The 16,525-nt window shown below is 39.9% G+C and overlaps 1 protein-coding gene across 13 annotated transcripts in view; it reads right to left on the bottom strand.

The window, feature by feature from the left end:
- The window catches only part of FRYL (FRY like transcription coactivator), a 170,334-nt gene that overhangs the window by 91,738 nt on the left and 62,071 nt on the right, over positions 1-16,525 (bottom strand). For all 13 annotated transcript variants that reach the window (XM_083835651.1, XM_083835662.1, XM_083835663.1 and 10 more), the window contains one exon: positions 6,451-6,650. In XM_083835651.1, the coding sequence (XP_083691777.1) occupies positions 6,451-6,650 (200 nt within the window). The remainder of the gene's footprint in view (positions 1-6,450; positions 6,651-16,525) is intronic.

Genomic DNA, 16,525 nt, shown 5'->3' with positions numbered 1-16,525 from the left:
TACTGTAAATGAAATGAGCTAGAAAACCAAGTCCAGGAAAAGAAGAATATCAGTAATAACTTCCTTTACATTTGAAATACCCTCATACGGTACAGAAATGATACAATATTAATGGAATTTAATTCTTACAATATTTCATTGCTACCAGTACCATAAAACATTCTGTTAAAAACAGAATTCAATTATATTCATGACAAAATAATTTAGTGAGAATTACAGCTTTGAGGAAAACAAAACACGAACTACAATAGGTACAGCTACAAGAAATCCAATTTTTAAAGCTGGGGTATCCTGGAAAGTTAAAACCACAACTAAGTCCTGCATATAGGTTCTGAGGGCCAATGTTTTACAGGTTGACTTGCTAAACCAGAAGCCAAGTGCAAAAAAGCAGGTTTTAAAGGCATACTAAAAGGCAGTCGAATACATAAAGATGAGCATTTCCAGCTAATTAAAGACATGTTGAAGCACTTCTCACTTTATTATAAATAAATCAAAAAAATGCTATCTTTGACATGGCGAGTAAAAGAAGTGCTCAGGTAAGAAGTTAAGAGCACACATCAGACTGCAGTGAGCAAACCCAGGGATTTCTGCAGGGAGGGAAGCGGAGCAGCAAGCTGGAAGAGCTGCTGAGTGCCTGCTGTGGGATGCACAGGGAGGCGTTACGCTGTCAGCAGACCCAGAGGCTGTGCCCAGCTAAGGCAAAGTAACTGCTCAGCAGCTCAGCGAGGGACAACACCCATGCTGTCACGCTGCTGCCGGGAATGTAAAAAGTCAATATTGGTTGGCCTTTAACTCCTGCTGGACTGAACAGACAGACAGACTGTATGGTATACAGATTCAAATGGGGATTGGGCATTTTTTGCAGCAGACAGATACAAGAAGTTTCGAAGAGTAATGGGCAAGTTCACATTTTCTTTGAATTAGAATTCCCCCCCTCCACCCTTTTTTTGGCTGCAATGGAAGCTTCTACTGTAGGTGAATTCATGTTACCCATACCATGCTTTCAGATAAACTGCACAAATAATTGTAATCTTATTGATAAAGGAGGAACATGAGAAGTGTCCCACCCTATATAAACATCATATATTGCCGAACGAGCTGAGGGAAAATAACTGGAAAACTGTTTCCTGAGAAGAGGTGGACTTTCCTATAAAGCGAAGTGACTTTCCCATAAAACACTTGGTAGAAGTGAGGCTCCTTAAGCCTCCTCATGACACAATGTGTGTTTTTACCACAGTGCGACAACACTGTTATACAGGTGAACAAACACTGGGTTTATTATATCCATTGCGTGTGCCTAAAACCAGACATAGCCAAACAAAAGAACACTACAAAATTGAAGTGAAATGATCCTGAGGTCTTTAGACAAGGAAGTTGATAGCCATGTCAACAGACAGCGCACTATTTTTAAGATACTTCTGAAAATTTAGCTTGTTCTGTTTTTTTCCCCATGTGTAGTAATTAAGACTTCTGTACATCAAGTGTTGATAAGATTTCTAAGATTTTTGTATCAGAAAGAATGAAGAGATTACAAGTTCAGAATACTGTCTCTGTATTTTTTAACGGCATTAAAATCTAACTGCCAAAAGGTAAATATCACTGTAGTTAATACAATGCCTACCAAACAAACATGACAGGACCAAATAAAGACTCTTTAACTCAGTCACACGTTTATCAAGGCCTTTGAATTATTTGTATGGCTTTAAAGTTCATTTTCTTTCAATGTATTTTTTCCGACACTGCTTTGTCATTGTCCCAGTTGTCTCACGTGACTTACAAAAATCTATCCAACAGCATGAAGTAAAGGTCTGGAAACTTTCACCGAATTAATAATTTAAGATTTATCTCCCTGGCTTCCTGAAGTTCAGAGAGAGATGGAAATAATAGGTCTGCATTTATCTTTTACAAGCGAAATGAAAATAAAACGCTATTGAATTAACCAAAGAGCAGTCTGCATCTGCAGAAAAGCAGAAATGTCAACATATGGCAGGCAGCAGAGACCAGGATGTAGACGTACGTGCACTGCGCAAACAACCGCACCGGTGGAAAAAGGCAGCACCCACTGGCGCCCCTCCAGGGCTCCCCTGTGCCAGCCCCCGGTAGCCTGGACACCTCCGCGGGGCAGCGGAGCTGCTCGGGTAAAGGCAGCAACAGTCGCGTGCTTGTTTCTGTTTTCCTTCACCTGGAAAAGCTACAGGTACCAAAGAGAGGAGTGATGCTGCCTTGCACCTCATCCCTTGCCTGCGTAGCCCAAACACTTGCATTCTGTAACTCGGAGCCCTGGGCAGAAACGCAGTGTGTTGAATTTTACAGTTTTCAGACAAGCTTTTGAAAGTACCTAGAAAAGACTTGCTGCAGCACATGGTATCAGGCTTAGCAACATTTAGTTTCTACATGATGAGAAACATTTGCTAGTGCTGTCAACAGGTTTAAATATTGCTTTGGTTTTGGCTTAAACACAAGATTGAACTACAATTTAGTGAGTTAGCAGCTTACCCAGTTAACAGGGTGGTAACTTGGAGCTACCAGGTTAAACGGTCTCTGTTTGCCTTCTAACCCTCTCTGCTTACACTCAGCCTGACAAAACACCAGGTAACTGAACCTGTCACTGATCTTTTTCGCTACTGTGGTTTGTCTCACGCCTGGGAAGGCTGGTATCAGGCCTCTCCCTTATCCTCTCTCAGCTGTGGAGGAGCATCTCAAACTACCAGAACTCAAATCTTGTTTGAGCCCCTCTTCCTTTAAAATGATATACTGCTACAAAAGAGAGGAATTGATTTAAAAAGTAATAAAAGAAGGTGTATTAACTTCAATTACTCACTAAAAAGAAGGCATTCGTTCCCACGGCTACGTTTGGTACTTGAACACCTGTTCAAGTTACTGCGCTCTGAGAAACCCTTCCAGTAACTTTGGAAACTGCGGTATTAACATTTTGCAGGCAGAGAACTCTGAATTAATCACAGGCAGAGAAACCATTCAGTCGTTTTTTAAAATCACAACCCGGTCCCTGAATGAAACCCACACATTTGGCAGCACACCTACCTTCCCCCTGCCCCCAGCCACTGTCCTGCTCCGAAGTTGCTGTTTTCTATCCGCTTGTGTTCCCCTGCTGGCACAGTCCTCTTCAAGTTTTAAAAATAGTGCCTAGCTCCTAATTTTAATTGGTCTGTCTCCAAGCTCGATCCAACAGCCTACCTTTATCGCTTCATCTAACACATTAAACATTTATATAACACTATATATGCACACACACACATATATTCTCTGTATAAACTTAATTATTTGCAGCCATGTCGTCTGACAAAATCAAATCAAACTACAACAACAAGGGGCTTTCTTCCTGTAAGGGGCTTTCTTCCTTTAAAACCTTTTCTCCACTCTCAAGTCAGTACCTTTCCATTGCCCCTTCTGACTCTCATCATTTTATTTAAATGTCAAACACTAGAACAGAATATGCAGTATTTATCTCAAATAATACATACAAAAATAAAACCACTTCAGCACTTCCTTTCATTCAGACACCTTCAAGCATTCCCTTCCACCTCTTTGCATTATACAGGCTCACATTGTTTAACTTTTCCACAGCTTCTAGCACCTCTTTTAAATTGCTGGTTTTCTGCAGTCCTTCCTTCCTACCAATATAAATTCAAGAATGTCGGCTATGTATGGAAATTTACACCTGACTGCATTAAAGCATATTTTAATAAATGTAAAAACTTAGCAAATGAACCCAGGCAGAACCTTTAAAGACTTTCACAAGTGACTATTACATTTATCTTGCCATCAATATTTAAGTTCAGAGATTTAACTCCAAACAACCTGCGTCTACAGGAAAAATGCTCTTCAGCCCAACCGAGTTATAAAGGTGTTACAGTCTACGTCATTTTGACCAAATGGTATACTCCCTGCTATGTTTAATGAAAGAATGAATGGTAAAATGTTGTTCAGGCTCCTTTCAGTGGAGTTAATGGCTTTTCCACTGCCAGCATCGCCCCCCCACATCTCTCCTCTCAGTTCTTCATGGTGAGAGGTCTTCGCCCCTGACCATTTTCATGCCTGTTTTCCTGCAAATACTTCCGTGCTTTCTAATCAGACCCTCCTGAATGCTTATATCATTTTAATGTCTATAAGGAAACAGTAGAGTCATGTTTAAATTGTAGGCTTGCCTGATACACATACACATACATATTTATGCACAATGTATACGTAAGCAGGTGTGTATAAAGAAATGTTTCCTTTCCTTCAGCCTTGAATGTATTACGTTTGTAGTGGAAGATGATTCGATCAGTGACACCACAAAACATGTTTAGACCCCTTTTTCTGTACTTTTGGGCTGCCTCATAACATCTTTCATGAAGTTTCAAAACTGGGGTCCAAGCACTCACACTCACCTTTTACTTTAATAGGATCACTCACAATAATAAACACTTCTGCAAGCAACTGTTGCAGAGGCCTTTCAATGTAGTTGATTTTTTAGTTATCATTTCAAATTATTTTTTACCTTTTGCCTTTGACAAATTTTAAGATTTCAACACCCAAAATTCACTGCATGCCAAATCTATTTTGTGTCCTTAACCAGTTTTGTCCATGAGATAATAATGCAGAGATTACAGTTCCCTGCATATGTGCAAGTTACTAATAAAAAAGTAAACTGCCTTCAAATAAAATAACTGAATCTGCATACAAATAAAAATGAAATGCACATTGCAGGAAGTATTCCTGGCTGAACAACATGGATAATGACTTATCCATTCTGATAGCAGAAAGTCTGTCCTACACATGATATTCTACCTTCAGATGATTTGAAGAACTGTGTATAAAGAAGCACCCCTACTCAAAAGCTAGCAGGTATAAATTAGGGACAGAACACCAGTAAGAAGAAGAGATTGTGAGAGGACCAAGCATGCAGAGGATGGAAACAGGAGCTCTCATGAGAAGGAGACCTACGCATTTGAGCATATGCCTTTCCAAACCCAAGAACAGAAACCTGGACACTGCCCCATGGATCAGCAATTGCCAAGAAATCCATCTCACTGCAGTGACCCCCTACACGTGAGCCCTGTCACTGCCACAAGCACTCCACAAGCTGCAGGTTGCTGCCTGCTCAGCATGGTTCTGCGTGGTGAAAACTGCTTGCCTGAAACAACTACAAACAAGCGAAGGAATGAATAAATCCTTTTAGGAATTTGCTAAAGCACAACAGTTGCGAGGAGCAACATCTGAATTTGGACCACCACCAGTACACTTAATTCAACCTGCATACAGCAAGCTGTATTGCTGTACATTTCATTCGTTGTAATCATTTACTGATTTTACATGATTATCTCATCTTCAGAGCACAGGATGGCGAGGTGATTACAGCGAATGGTAACTAAGGTGTGCATCTGTTGCATTAAAAAATTCAAGCAGTATGTAGGAAATAAGGCAGGGGAGCATAGGACAGATACACTTTTATAGCTATTCAAAGCTACTTGTAGGAAATAGGCACCTAGAACAAAGGTTTACTTGACAGTGTGCCTGTAGCATCGTATGATCTTGATACCATGCCTCTGGCATAGCAGGGTCATGAGCACAGCCCACTTACGTTTTGTGAGAGAGGGAAGTCCACAAAAACAATTAAGGAAAACATTCAAAACATGTTTATGCTGTGGAAATGTTTAATAATTGCAGGTACAAAAAGTTAAAAGGTTATTAACATTTTAAATTTAAAATTTTTGCGATTGTATCCAGTAAATTAGTGATTTTGTAAAATAATTACTTTTTAAGACTAATGGGTGCCTTTATGTTTTCCATTTAACTTTAGGACTGCAAACTACTTGTGTATATTAAAAAAAAAAAAACACCTTAAAGGGATACTAATACTGAATCACTGAATCATAGCTCAAGCTCAAACTGAAGATCACATTTGCATGAAGTTTCCAGTTTAAAAATAAATCATTTATTTCAAGAGCATGCTGTCTGCATTACGAACGGAATTTTACCTAATCTGTGATAGTTACTGGCTACTACATTCTTCAAAGTGTTGGTGTCACTGCTAACATGACTTGGCAAAACACACCAAACACATCTTTCCTTGAAATTATACTTTAAAAAAATTATTATTTCAAAGAAATATCAACAGGAAACATGCTTCATAGTATTAACGTAGGAACATTTGTTTTGTTGTCACTATTTCCTTTTGTAATTTTACAGAACTTTGGAATATTAAGAGGCCTTGTTTCCAGTAACCACTTAAAACAGTTTTGAAGGAAGTCAATAAAACATAATCCAGGCAGCAACCCTGTTTGCAGAGGCTTATTTATTGTTGAAGTAATCCCTTAGAAAAGTCAACAATATCTGCCGATGTTTTTTTCAGTAGCCATATATATATTGGCCATAATATATTAGCTTGTTTCAGAAAAAAGAAAACCAGGACCATTTCAAGGGATACTACGGAAAAAAAGGACTCACCAAAGGTTCAGCCATTACAACTTCAATTTTCTTTTCAGCTTGAACAGCAAATTCAGCAAAGAGGCTTTTGATGACATACTCGCCAGGTTTGACATCTGGATCAATAGTAATGTTAGACATGATGATGCCTCTCTTTTCCCAGGTGGAAACAACACTTGGAGAAACTCTGCGTTTATTTACTCTGCTGGGTGGCGTGGAGGCTATAGGAAAAAAAGAAGAAAAAAAAAAGCTATAAATCAGAGCTTCTAAACACTGTCACTGTTTTTTTTCCCATCCACCACATACACATATTCACACAGTAAATACTGTAACCCAGAAGGAGGAAATAACTAGTTATAACATCCAACAAGACTTTTTCAATTTTTACTTTGCTTTAGATAGGGAATTCCACTCCGAAGTTGCATAAGGGAGCACAATGTAAATTCTTTCTGTTACTGATAAAATGCAAAATTGTCTTAAGATGTGTGAACAGCCCCATTCTGAACACAACTGGATGATGGTCATGATAAAGTTTAGAGCCTTTAATGTCCGGACTCTTTAGTTCAAGTATGATTAAAAGTCAAAAAAGTTCAATTTAAAGAGCTATCTCTCTATATTGAGAGACACATCTGCTTGACTTGATTTTTATAAACCATCTGTTAAGTTCAAAGTTCTGCTTGGTCTCCACATATCTTCAAAAGAAGTATCTCTTGGCACTTTTTGTCACTGAGCTGATTTTCTCCTAAAAAGAATATAAGCTCCTTCTAGACATGTCATACTCACTATTTTCTCCACACTCTAGTGACAAACCTGGAAGACTTTCTCCTTATCAGAAACATTAATTAATTGATCAATATACACAGTATACCACTGGATATACTAGTCTCTTTTCAACAGTTAGAGCTTTCACTCCTATACTGAAATTGCCAATATGCTATGTTTGCATAACATTTATCCAGTTTTATTTTTCCTAAGCACTCAAAAGTATTTCTATATTATTACAGCTAACACTCAACGTGAATGCAGTATCAAAAATTAGATATCACAACTCACTTTTGTGTTTAACACATTCATGACAATTAGAGTAAATAATCACAATTTTTGTCTTGCACGCAATAAATCAAAATACTTATTGGTATCTCTAATGATGCCACAGATCTACCCAGAAAGTCTGATGTTTCTCTAGTATGTTCCATGTCTGTAGTGTTTTTTTTTAAAATGACATTAGTAATTGATATCAAGAATTCTTTCCTATTGATACTAAGATTTTCTTTTCCTATGATGATTGTATAGAGGGCTTAGTCTATTTTATTGTATCACGTACTGCGATTTGCTCATGTAAGCCTTGCTAGACTTTTTGTGGTTAAAATGTGTCAAGATGCACTTGGCCAATTTTGATTAATATTCAAGATTTTCAATTGTTTCATTTGTTCATTTGTAAATGTGCAATTCCTATTAGCTAAATATTATGCACAGCTTTCATTCAACATTTTCTCATTCTTCATCTCTTTCATGAGAATACTGGTTACCATAAAAACGAAGCCTTTTGGTCCTTCACTAAGAACCTTCCCAAGTTTGCCTGCAATCCGTTCCAAATTTCTTCTGTCACTCCAGAAGGTTATGTTTTACATAATGCAGATATCCTCAACTTCCATAGAAAGTATCCATTTATCAAATGCAATACAGAAGTTATCAACAATTCAGCACGAGTGAAAACACAGGAATGGTCATAACTACCTCAGTCTGTAATGAAAAAGGAAGATTTCTTTGCTTAAGCTTGTTAGTACATGACCTGTGTTTTTCCCCTAAGTATCTCTTGCACAAACCTGCTGCTTGATCAAATCACCATTGTTAAGAAAAGATAAGCAGTATAGTTTGAGTAAGACGTATTATTTCCTGCATGCAAGTTGCCGTATGCCCTCTTAGAGACAGGAAGGAATTACCAAGGTCACGCAGCCAAGCTGCCAGTAATCAGGGCCACCTTAGGTGACACACCAGAACGACCCAGCTCACGCTCTGCACACATGCATGCATGCCATGTGCCACAAAGTGCTTCTGAACGCCCTGTAATGCTTTAATCAACTCTTTGATCTTGGGAGCAGAGGTCCTAGAAGACACTGAAAAGCAAGTGGCACACAATGCAGGCAATGGGAGTTTGGAGATCCTGCCGTGTTCCAGATCCCCACCGTGGAAATTTCCTACAGCAAGGTACACAAAGGCTTTAGGGAAGAAACCAAAGTGCACAGTACAAAGAAAGACAACAACCCAGAACATCCGACTTCAAAGAAAAAAGTCTTTCTTATCCCAGATCTGATGATTCGCTTATCCCTCAGCACAGGGCATAAACATGTTGGGCACTTGAAGAAAACAAAACAAAACACACACACATTTTGTTTCAATACAATTACTGCATGCATCCTCCAGAATGCATGCTTCTGTCATTCTCAAACCCTGATGCTTCCAAAGGCAACAAAGGAAATGAAAGAGATCCGTTATGGGTCAAGAATGAGAGCACAAAGGTTTGAGGAGAGAAAAGGGGAAAAGAAGAAATACATCCTCCCTGGCCACAGCAGGTAGCAAACACAAACACCAAGTTCCTGAGCTTTACAAAACAGAAAAATGTTGCAACACAGAGATTTTGAACTCGCCTTTCATATCTGTCTAGAGATGAACAAAAAGTAACAACAAAAAAAACCAACAAAAACACCACACACACCAAGTACCTAGTTTGTAAAGAGAAACAACTAATGACTTCAGGTACTAAGGTACATAATAAAGTACCTAACAGATACTACACCTTTCTATCCCAATAGAATATTAGGAACTATTAGGAATAGTTCCTTCTATCCTAAATATGAGCGTAGAAATCTGAAGCTTTGTTCTACTCAACAGTGAGGTTTTGGGCTCTCTTGTTTTAAATCACATATTGAAGCTAACAGACTGACAAGGCACGGGAGCAGTTTGACTCCTCCTTCGAGCCCCGCTGGCCCCGTCTGGGCAGAAGGACGTTACCGAAGCAGCTGCCTCGGCTCCTCCTGGCCTTACGGAGCGCAGCGTGCCACGACCACCCGGGGACCAGGACGGAGGGCCAGCGGCACAGGCCATCGCTCCGGCCCTGCCCATGCTCCTCAGCAGCAAGAAGCTGCAACTTCACCGGCTCTCGTGTCTCTACATGGATACTGAGCAGGAGTAAGGTACTCCTTAACCCCTGAATGAAATCTGACTTTGCCTTTAAATAGGCAAGCTGGAACAGTGTATTGACACAAAACATTTTTGTCTCCAGTTTTTAAAAGATGGCCTTAAAAAGCCCTTGTCATTAAAGAATCAGGAAAACATTGAGAACTGATCATCCTCAAACTGCTCTCTTCACTTGTCACAGAACAACACGGTGAGATCCCCCTGAGCCTCCCCGCCTCCAGCTCGCAGCCTCCCCTCGCAGGAGAGGTGCTGCAGGCCCTCCTGCACCTCGCTGGCACTCTGCTGGACTCCTTCCAGTGTGTCCATGTCTCTAATGTTTTATGCTATTAGCTTTAACACATTAAGTTTCAAAGCTACAATCGGCTTCTCTTGCTAGGGATGAGCTTCTAAGGCTGTTTACGTCGACCTAAAAGCAGGCGGAAGGCAGACAAAGCCCCAGGCCGCCTCTCTCACACCTGCAGCGCTGCTCGTGTGACAGCACAGGAAATCCACTCAAAATGAGAAAACCAGACAGAAACCTAACCCTAGAAAGAAGCAACCAGTCCAGCTTCCAGAACCAGTGCAGAGATTGCAGTTGGCACGGCCATGAAGCCAGGCTGTAGCACAGCACCCTCGGATCCCCACAGACCCTGCTCCTCGGCTATAGCTTCGTGCAGCCCCCTTTGATGGGGCGAGCAGCACGATTGTCAGAGGATGCAAACCCCCTCGGCCAACTATTTCCTGCCCTCTGCCACCCTCCTGTGCAAACAAGCACCATGTGCATCTGTGCAAAGAACAGACATGGGAAAAAAGCAGCATAAATATTATTTTTTTCCCAGGTTAATTTAGACACAATCACTTCTCCAATTTGTTCACCACACGGACACACGTCTGTTTGTGACAGCACCTTGCTTGACATGTCACTGCGGTGTTCACACACACACACCAGTGCTTCAGTTGGTAACGAACCTCCTCACCCCACCCCAGCCCACAAAAAAGAAAAAGAAAAAAAAAAAAGAAGAAAAAGGAAAAAGAAAAAAAAAAGTCAAACTGCAGCAGCTGTAAACACTGCCATGAGCAGATTACAAATATCTTAGATTTGCTAAAATGCCAGCATATTCAAACAGCTGGACAAAAGGCTAGGATTTACTACTTTCATCTGCAAACTTGCTGAAGACTCTTAATGATTCCTACCCTGCATTTGACAAGGGCTGTGGTTTTAACTGCTATGTAAAACCAGTACATTAGTTTAACACAAACAGGAAAAAAACACATAGGAGGGAAAAGGGGGAGGGAGCTTGTCTGTGTTTAATAAAAGGATATACACACAGTAGTTCTTTAAAGGAAAGCCAAAATCTATTATCAGATTTCTTAACTAGGTCAAACAACATTATATCTGGTATAATTATGTTCAGTGGGATTCATTTAGTCACAAACTTGCAATTGATAACATTGTGAAAAGGGGTCTATGTGGATTTTAAACAGCATAATGAATGGAGAAATCTCATTATAGGACAGGATTAAATAAATTCTTTCTGCTATTCTCTGCCACTAAAGCATAATCCATTCCCTACTCTTAGCTGCCTGAGAAAATATAAGTTTCAAACAGTGTTTTGAAGCTGAAAATTATGGAAGCCTCCAGAATTTCAGACGAAATCTGGAACTAAAAACCATACCACTCGCAACAGTCCAAACCCAAAAAACGACTTTCATAAAACACTGGACGCTATTCACTTGAAACAATATCCTGCTTGTTTGTTCCGATGGGAGCTGGTGCTACGTGGGAATCTGGAAGCAAGCGCCCCTGTCGAGCTGTAGGAAATCTCTGTTACGGTATTGTTTGGTTGCTAGGGCCACACCAAATTGTTTGGATAGTTTCAAGGAACAGTAAAACAATACAAAAGATAATTAGGCGGACAACGTACGCCTAGGTCAAAAGGCAACACACGCTGATGGATGTTAAATTAGAAACAAAACCGTTTCATGGTAAACACAAGAGTCCAGACCTCTAAAAGTTTACTTAATACCCAAGTCAATATTAAAGAATGGTATTTTTATCATCCTGCTTCTCTCTCCGTATAGCCCAAACACATTGAACACATCCTCATGGCTGAGGACATAAATAGCATCCCACTGGCACCGAGGAGGTTACTCGGGATTCAAACACACCGAGCAGGTACCAAAGGTGTCAAATGCAAGTCAGCCCACGACAGCCTCTGAGTGCCTCATACTCTGTGGCTGATAGGAAATGAGGATTTGCAGCTTTTGTATATGTCTTGGTAGTACTTAACACTTAGCCAAGTGTTGGCCCTTCATATCTACTTTCAACAAGTTATTCATGTATTTTAACTGAAATTTGCTCTAATTTAGTTGCTATTGTTTCTCAGGAAGCTGGAATGGTCAAACTGAAGCAGAACTTCCGCAAGATATCTGCCCTCTTCCAGATACCTGAAAGTAAATCTAGAATTATTATTATTTATTTTAAATAAGGAAACCAACTATAAAACAAGGATACCGAACACACTTTTGAGAAGGACTCCATCATTTTCATCAAGCAGATTACATCCTTAGTTGCTATTTTTAAGCTTATTGCTAAGGTAGTAAATCATTTTATATGGCTTACATTTAACAATTCATCTTCTTTATTATTATTTTTGCGGCACAGATAGTATCACTGCTCCTTTGGGCTTCCTGTGATAGTTGCTGCAGAAGATAGTTTGAAAATGCAACTGACAATGAGAAAATTCAAAAGACTGAAAATATTACCTGTGTAGTTACTTAACAGAATTTTAATTAAGCTCTTTGTCTCCTGCTCTGATAAACATCCAGACTATTTTATCCTACCTCACGGAAGTGATATTAATATATACGGAAACATACCTGTAATAATTGTTAGTATGCTTTACAGCGAAAAATCTTCACTTGTTTTACTGCAGAAACCATTTTTTTCCTAATAAGGAGACTGATGCTCAGAAGACATGATCTAACATGCCCAGTAATCACCAACATGCTATGAGCAGAGCCAAAAAGTTAAACCTAGGTTTGCTATGTCCCAGCTAGTGGTCTGTTTTCCAGAGCAGACAGCTTATTCAAAAGCCTTAACCTCATCATTGTTTTGCAATTCTCCAATTCCTATATACCATCAGGTTTCTATTGCTTCCAAAGTCTCCTTACTCATAGAAGTGAAAAAAATCTCATTTCCATGAATATTCTTTGTGGTTTGAATGAAATGGTGAACTTTTTAATGAAGACTACAAAGTTTAACATCTACTTCCCTCATAACAGATGCACTTTCCAAATCTTGGCCTCCAGCCTAGGGATCATATACAAAGAAAGAACAATTCTAAAAAGAATCTAACAAAAATTTCAGAACAAAAGAAATGGAGTACATCTCCAATGGAGGTGTTATTTCAGAACAGAGTAAACGAAAGGGAAAAAAAATCTTTTTATTTGTGGGGGGCTATAAAATAGTAGTGATTAAAATATCTGGAGCATACCTTAAGTGATCTGTTTTTCAGTCATGTTCACTTAAATCACTTAGACTTGCCTTCAGAGCAGTGACGGGAGGATGCAGCTGCTATCCATCCATCCAGTCGGTTTACCTGGGTTGCAGAAGCATGTGAGCTCCAGAACTGCCAGAGGAACTTCCCCGGTTGCTGTCTAAACCACGCACCGGCAGCAGCGCTGCACGGAGCCTGTTTGCAGGTTGGATTTGTTGCCCTATGAGCTCTCGCTGCACTGAGCCCCAGCTGCCCCCAGGCACAGCCAGCGCCACCAAACTCGTTGGCTCCAGGCGGCTCCTTAGCTCGCCAGCATCCCCAAAGTGCTGGAGTCAGCTCAGGTCAGAGACTGCAACAGAAAGCCTCTGCGTCTGTCAAGGGTGGGAAATGCCAGCACGGAGATGCCAGCTGCTGCCCAGCTACAGTGCAAGTGGCACTGGGCTCGCCGTAGTGACCCACGGGGCTCAGGCTGGCTCTTGGCAGAGATGGCGGTCACTTCTGCACTATCCTGCGTTTTTCCAGATGTTCCCATTTATTTCACCAGCACTCATTTACCAGCAAACGTTACTTGTGCCAACAGATTGTAACTGCGCTAACAGACTACGGCAAAAGGAAAGAAAAATTGCTGACTTGTAAAATATACATATATATTTATTTTAATCACTTCCAGTTATAAATGGAACTGGCTTAGTTCAGCTGTATGGTTCGGTGCAATGTTTGTAAAGCCAAGTCAAATCCTTCAGCAAGAGGAAGTTGTATATATATGGATAACTTCCCCTCCGCTTCCAAATCAGAACTTGCATTTTTACTTCTGCAGTAAAAATATTTCCTTATTGACAATTAATCTAAGGATATAAATACATCCTAGACAGGGTAGGGAATAAAGAAACATAAACGAATATTGCATCAATCAATGGAAGATGCATTTATTTCTGTAAGTTGCTAACCAAGCATATGGCTAAAATGCAATGGATGCCCTGGGAAGGAATAGAGAAAGTTCCTGAGCGTATTGTGGAAACTGGTACCATGACAGCTGAACTTTCAAGTGGATTCAAAGAAGACAAAACAAAAACCTCACAGCAATCTTCCGAAGTTTCACTGTACAAATAATTTTTCTACTCCCAACAAATAAGGATGTCCTTGCTTTATGGAAAGTTGACTCAGCTAGAAGAAGAGATGTCAATGTCTAGTTACAGGTACTCACATGAAGCTTGTTTTCTGCTTTCAAAGTCTCTGAAAACAGATGCAAGAAATTTAATCTTAGCTTTCCTAAAATACAGACAATCCCTGCTGGTAAGCTGCAATACAAATATTATCCCAGGCCAACACAGGGACACGGCACAAGTTCTAAGGCACAAAATCTTAGGTTGGCAGTACCTAGCTTTCCAGGTATCTGGGTCAGATTACACTCCCTTTGCAGATACAGTCGTGCTGCTGATCTTCACGTTTCAAGTTCTTACAAAGTAGTTTTGTTCTTGCACAGATTCAGCAGTCTTTTTCTCCACTGTTAAAACCTCTGAGACTTTAATTCAGAATTTGTAACTTTTTGATCTTTCACTTGGCATAATGCTTTCTAGAAATCTAAAAAAACAGTCTCTACTGAGGGAAAAAGGAAAAAAGAAACAGAAATACTACTTCAAAGTTTTTCTTTATAAAAATCAATTTAGGTTTAGAAGAAAAAATCTCCCCTTATTCTTTCCATACCTATGGTAATGGTCTGAGATGCCTTAAGTCAGCCTCCTGTGTGTTGAACATGCACAGGTCATGGAAGGTAAGGTCCCTGTACTCCTTCTACACTCCTCCCCACCAACATCTTCTGGAGAGTTGTTGCTATATTCTCTGCCCCACAGCAGCTTTCTGCCTTTTCTGTGCTAATCTGCAGGCACTCTTTGGGGAAGTGTTCTGAAGAAAACAAGAAATCCTTCTCACCTACTTGCTTTAATGACTGAGCAAATTCTAACCAGCAAATGTTCTGATTCCTGTACTGGACTTTGTATCTTGCAGTCTCACCCCCAACTTATTTTGAGAAGTCTTAAAATGAAATAGCTATTTCTTCCCCCAAACTCCAAAACAAGGGAAGATGAAATAAATTAAAAGATAAAATTCAGAAAAATATTCATAAGTACTTCGTTTGCCTAAATTCAGGTACTTGAGAAGAGAGAAACTGGACCAGGAATTTCTGCAAGTAATTCCTACTGACTTCGCCACTTCTTAACAAGGACTGCACTCGTCATTCCTCCTACCTTTATACGTAGAAGAAAAGCAGCAACCCATCACAACCTTTCTAAACTTCTCTCATATGTGGAGAAAGGAGTACCACTGAATTGCAAAATACAAGATTAAGTGTTTAGCCCAGAGATAAGCTCTTCTTCAGGTCAAAAAAAAAAAGCACCACAACCCTTAAAAACTCATAGCAGAGTAACGCATGTTAACCTTATACTGTAAATAGAGAAGCCGCTTCTCTATGGGATTGTGGTTCAACAGGAAGAAGAGCCATGCATATCACATAGAAGCATCTGAATCAGAGGTGCAGATATTTTATACCTCTGGAAGGCAGAAAACACAGATTCTTTTCTTACAAAGTATCATGGCTGAAAAGGCGGTCAGATCTGCCATTCCGAAAAGCGTCAGGACCTCTAGGGCAGCCGTCAGGAAAGGACTAGCAGTGGCTGCTGGGCTTTCAAACACTCACTCCGTCTGCTGAGAACATCAGACCTGCGAGGCTGTTACAAGCTGCAGTCTCAAAGACAGCTGCTGCAGCTCACCCCATCTCCTGTGCTACATAATTCTCACCTAGTCGGTATGAGATAGCAGGGGAGAATGTGCCACCTATGACACATGTAGCTACCTTGGCAAAGAAGAAATTGAAAATCAAACAAACAAAACCAGAAACTATCACTAGAATGTATGTCAGACCAATTTTACATACTTATATTTTAAAAAATTTTCAACTTCACAAGAGCTAGAACCCAGATAGGAAATACTGGCTGAGATTGTTACGAGTACATGCAAGAAGAATTACAACTCACTGTGTCAATCGCTTTACGGAACCTTTTATGGTAGACCATATATGCAGACTACAATTAGGAAAAAAAGAAGAAATTCATGAGTAAGTTGGATAGCATAAGGTGCCAAAAGACCAAACCATACACACGTAATTTGAAAACAACATGACAGAGCACAAAGATTTAGCAGGGGGAAAAGGAAATTGATTTGAACTAAATTGTCTCAAGCCCTGCCCAGTCATTCTTGATTACAGCATGACATCAGGAAATCCTGAGCATTAAGATGTCAGACCATTAAAACTTCAGTTTATATAATTCCTTCCCTAAAACAACTGCCAGAACAGAAAGCCTCTTCAGATAAACCATTTTAATTAATGAAAAAACAATTTAGAATTTCAAGAAATCTTCACTTAG

The sequence above is a fragment of the Anser anser genome (assembly GCF_964211835.1).
Source record: "Anser anser genome assembly, chromosome: 4".
NCBI lineage: Eukaryota > Metazoa > Chordata > Aves > Anseriformes > Anatidae > Anser > Anser anser.
The sequence above is the reverse complement of the archived record's forward strand: the minus strand, read 5'-3'. Positions and strand labels throughout refer to the sequence as shown.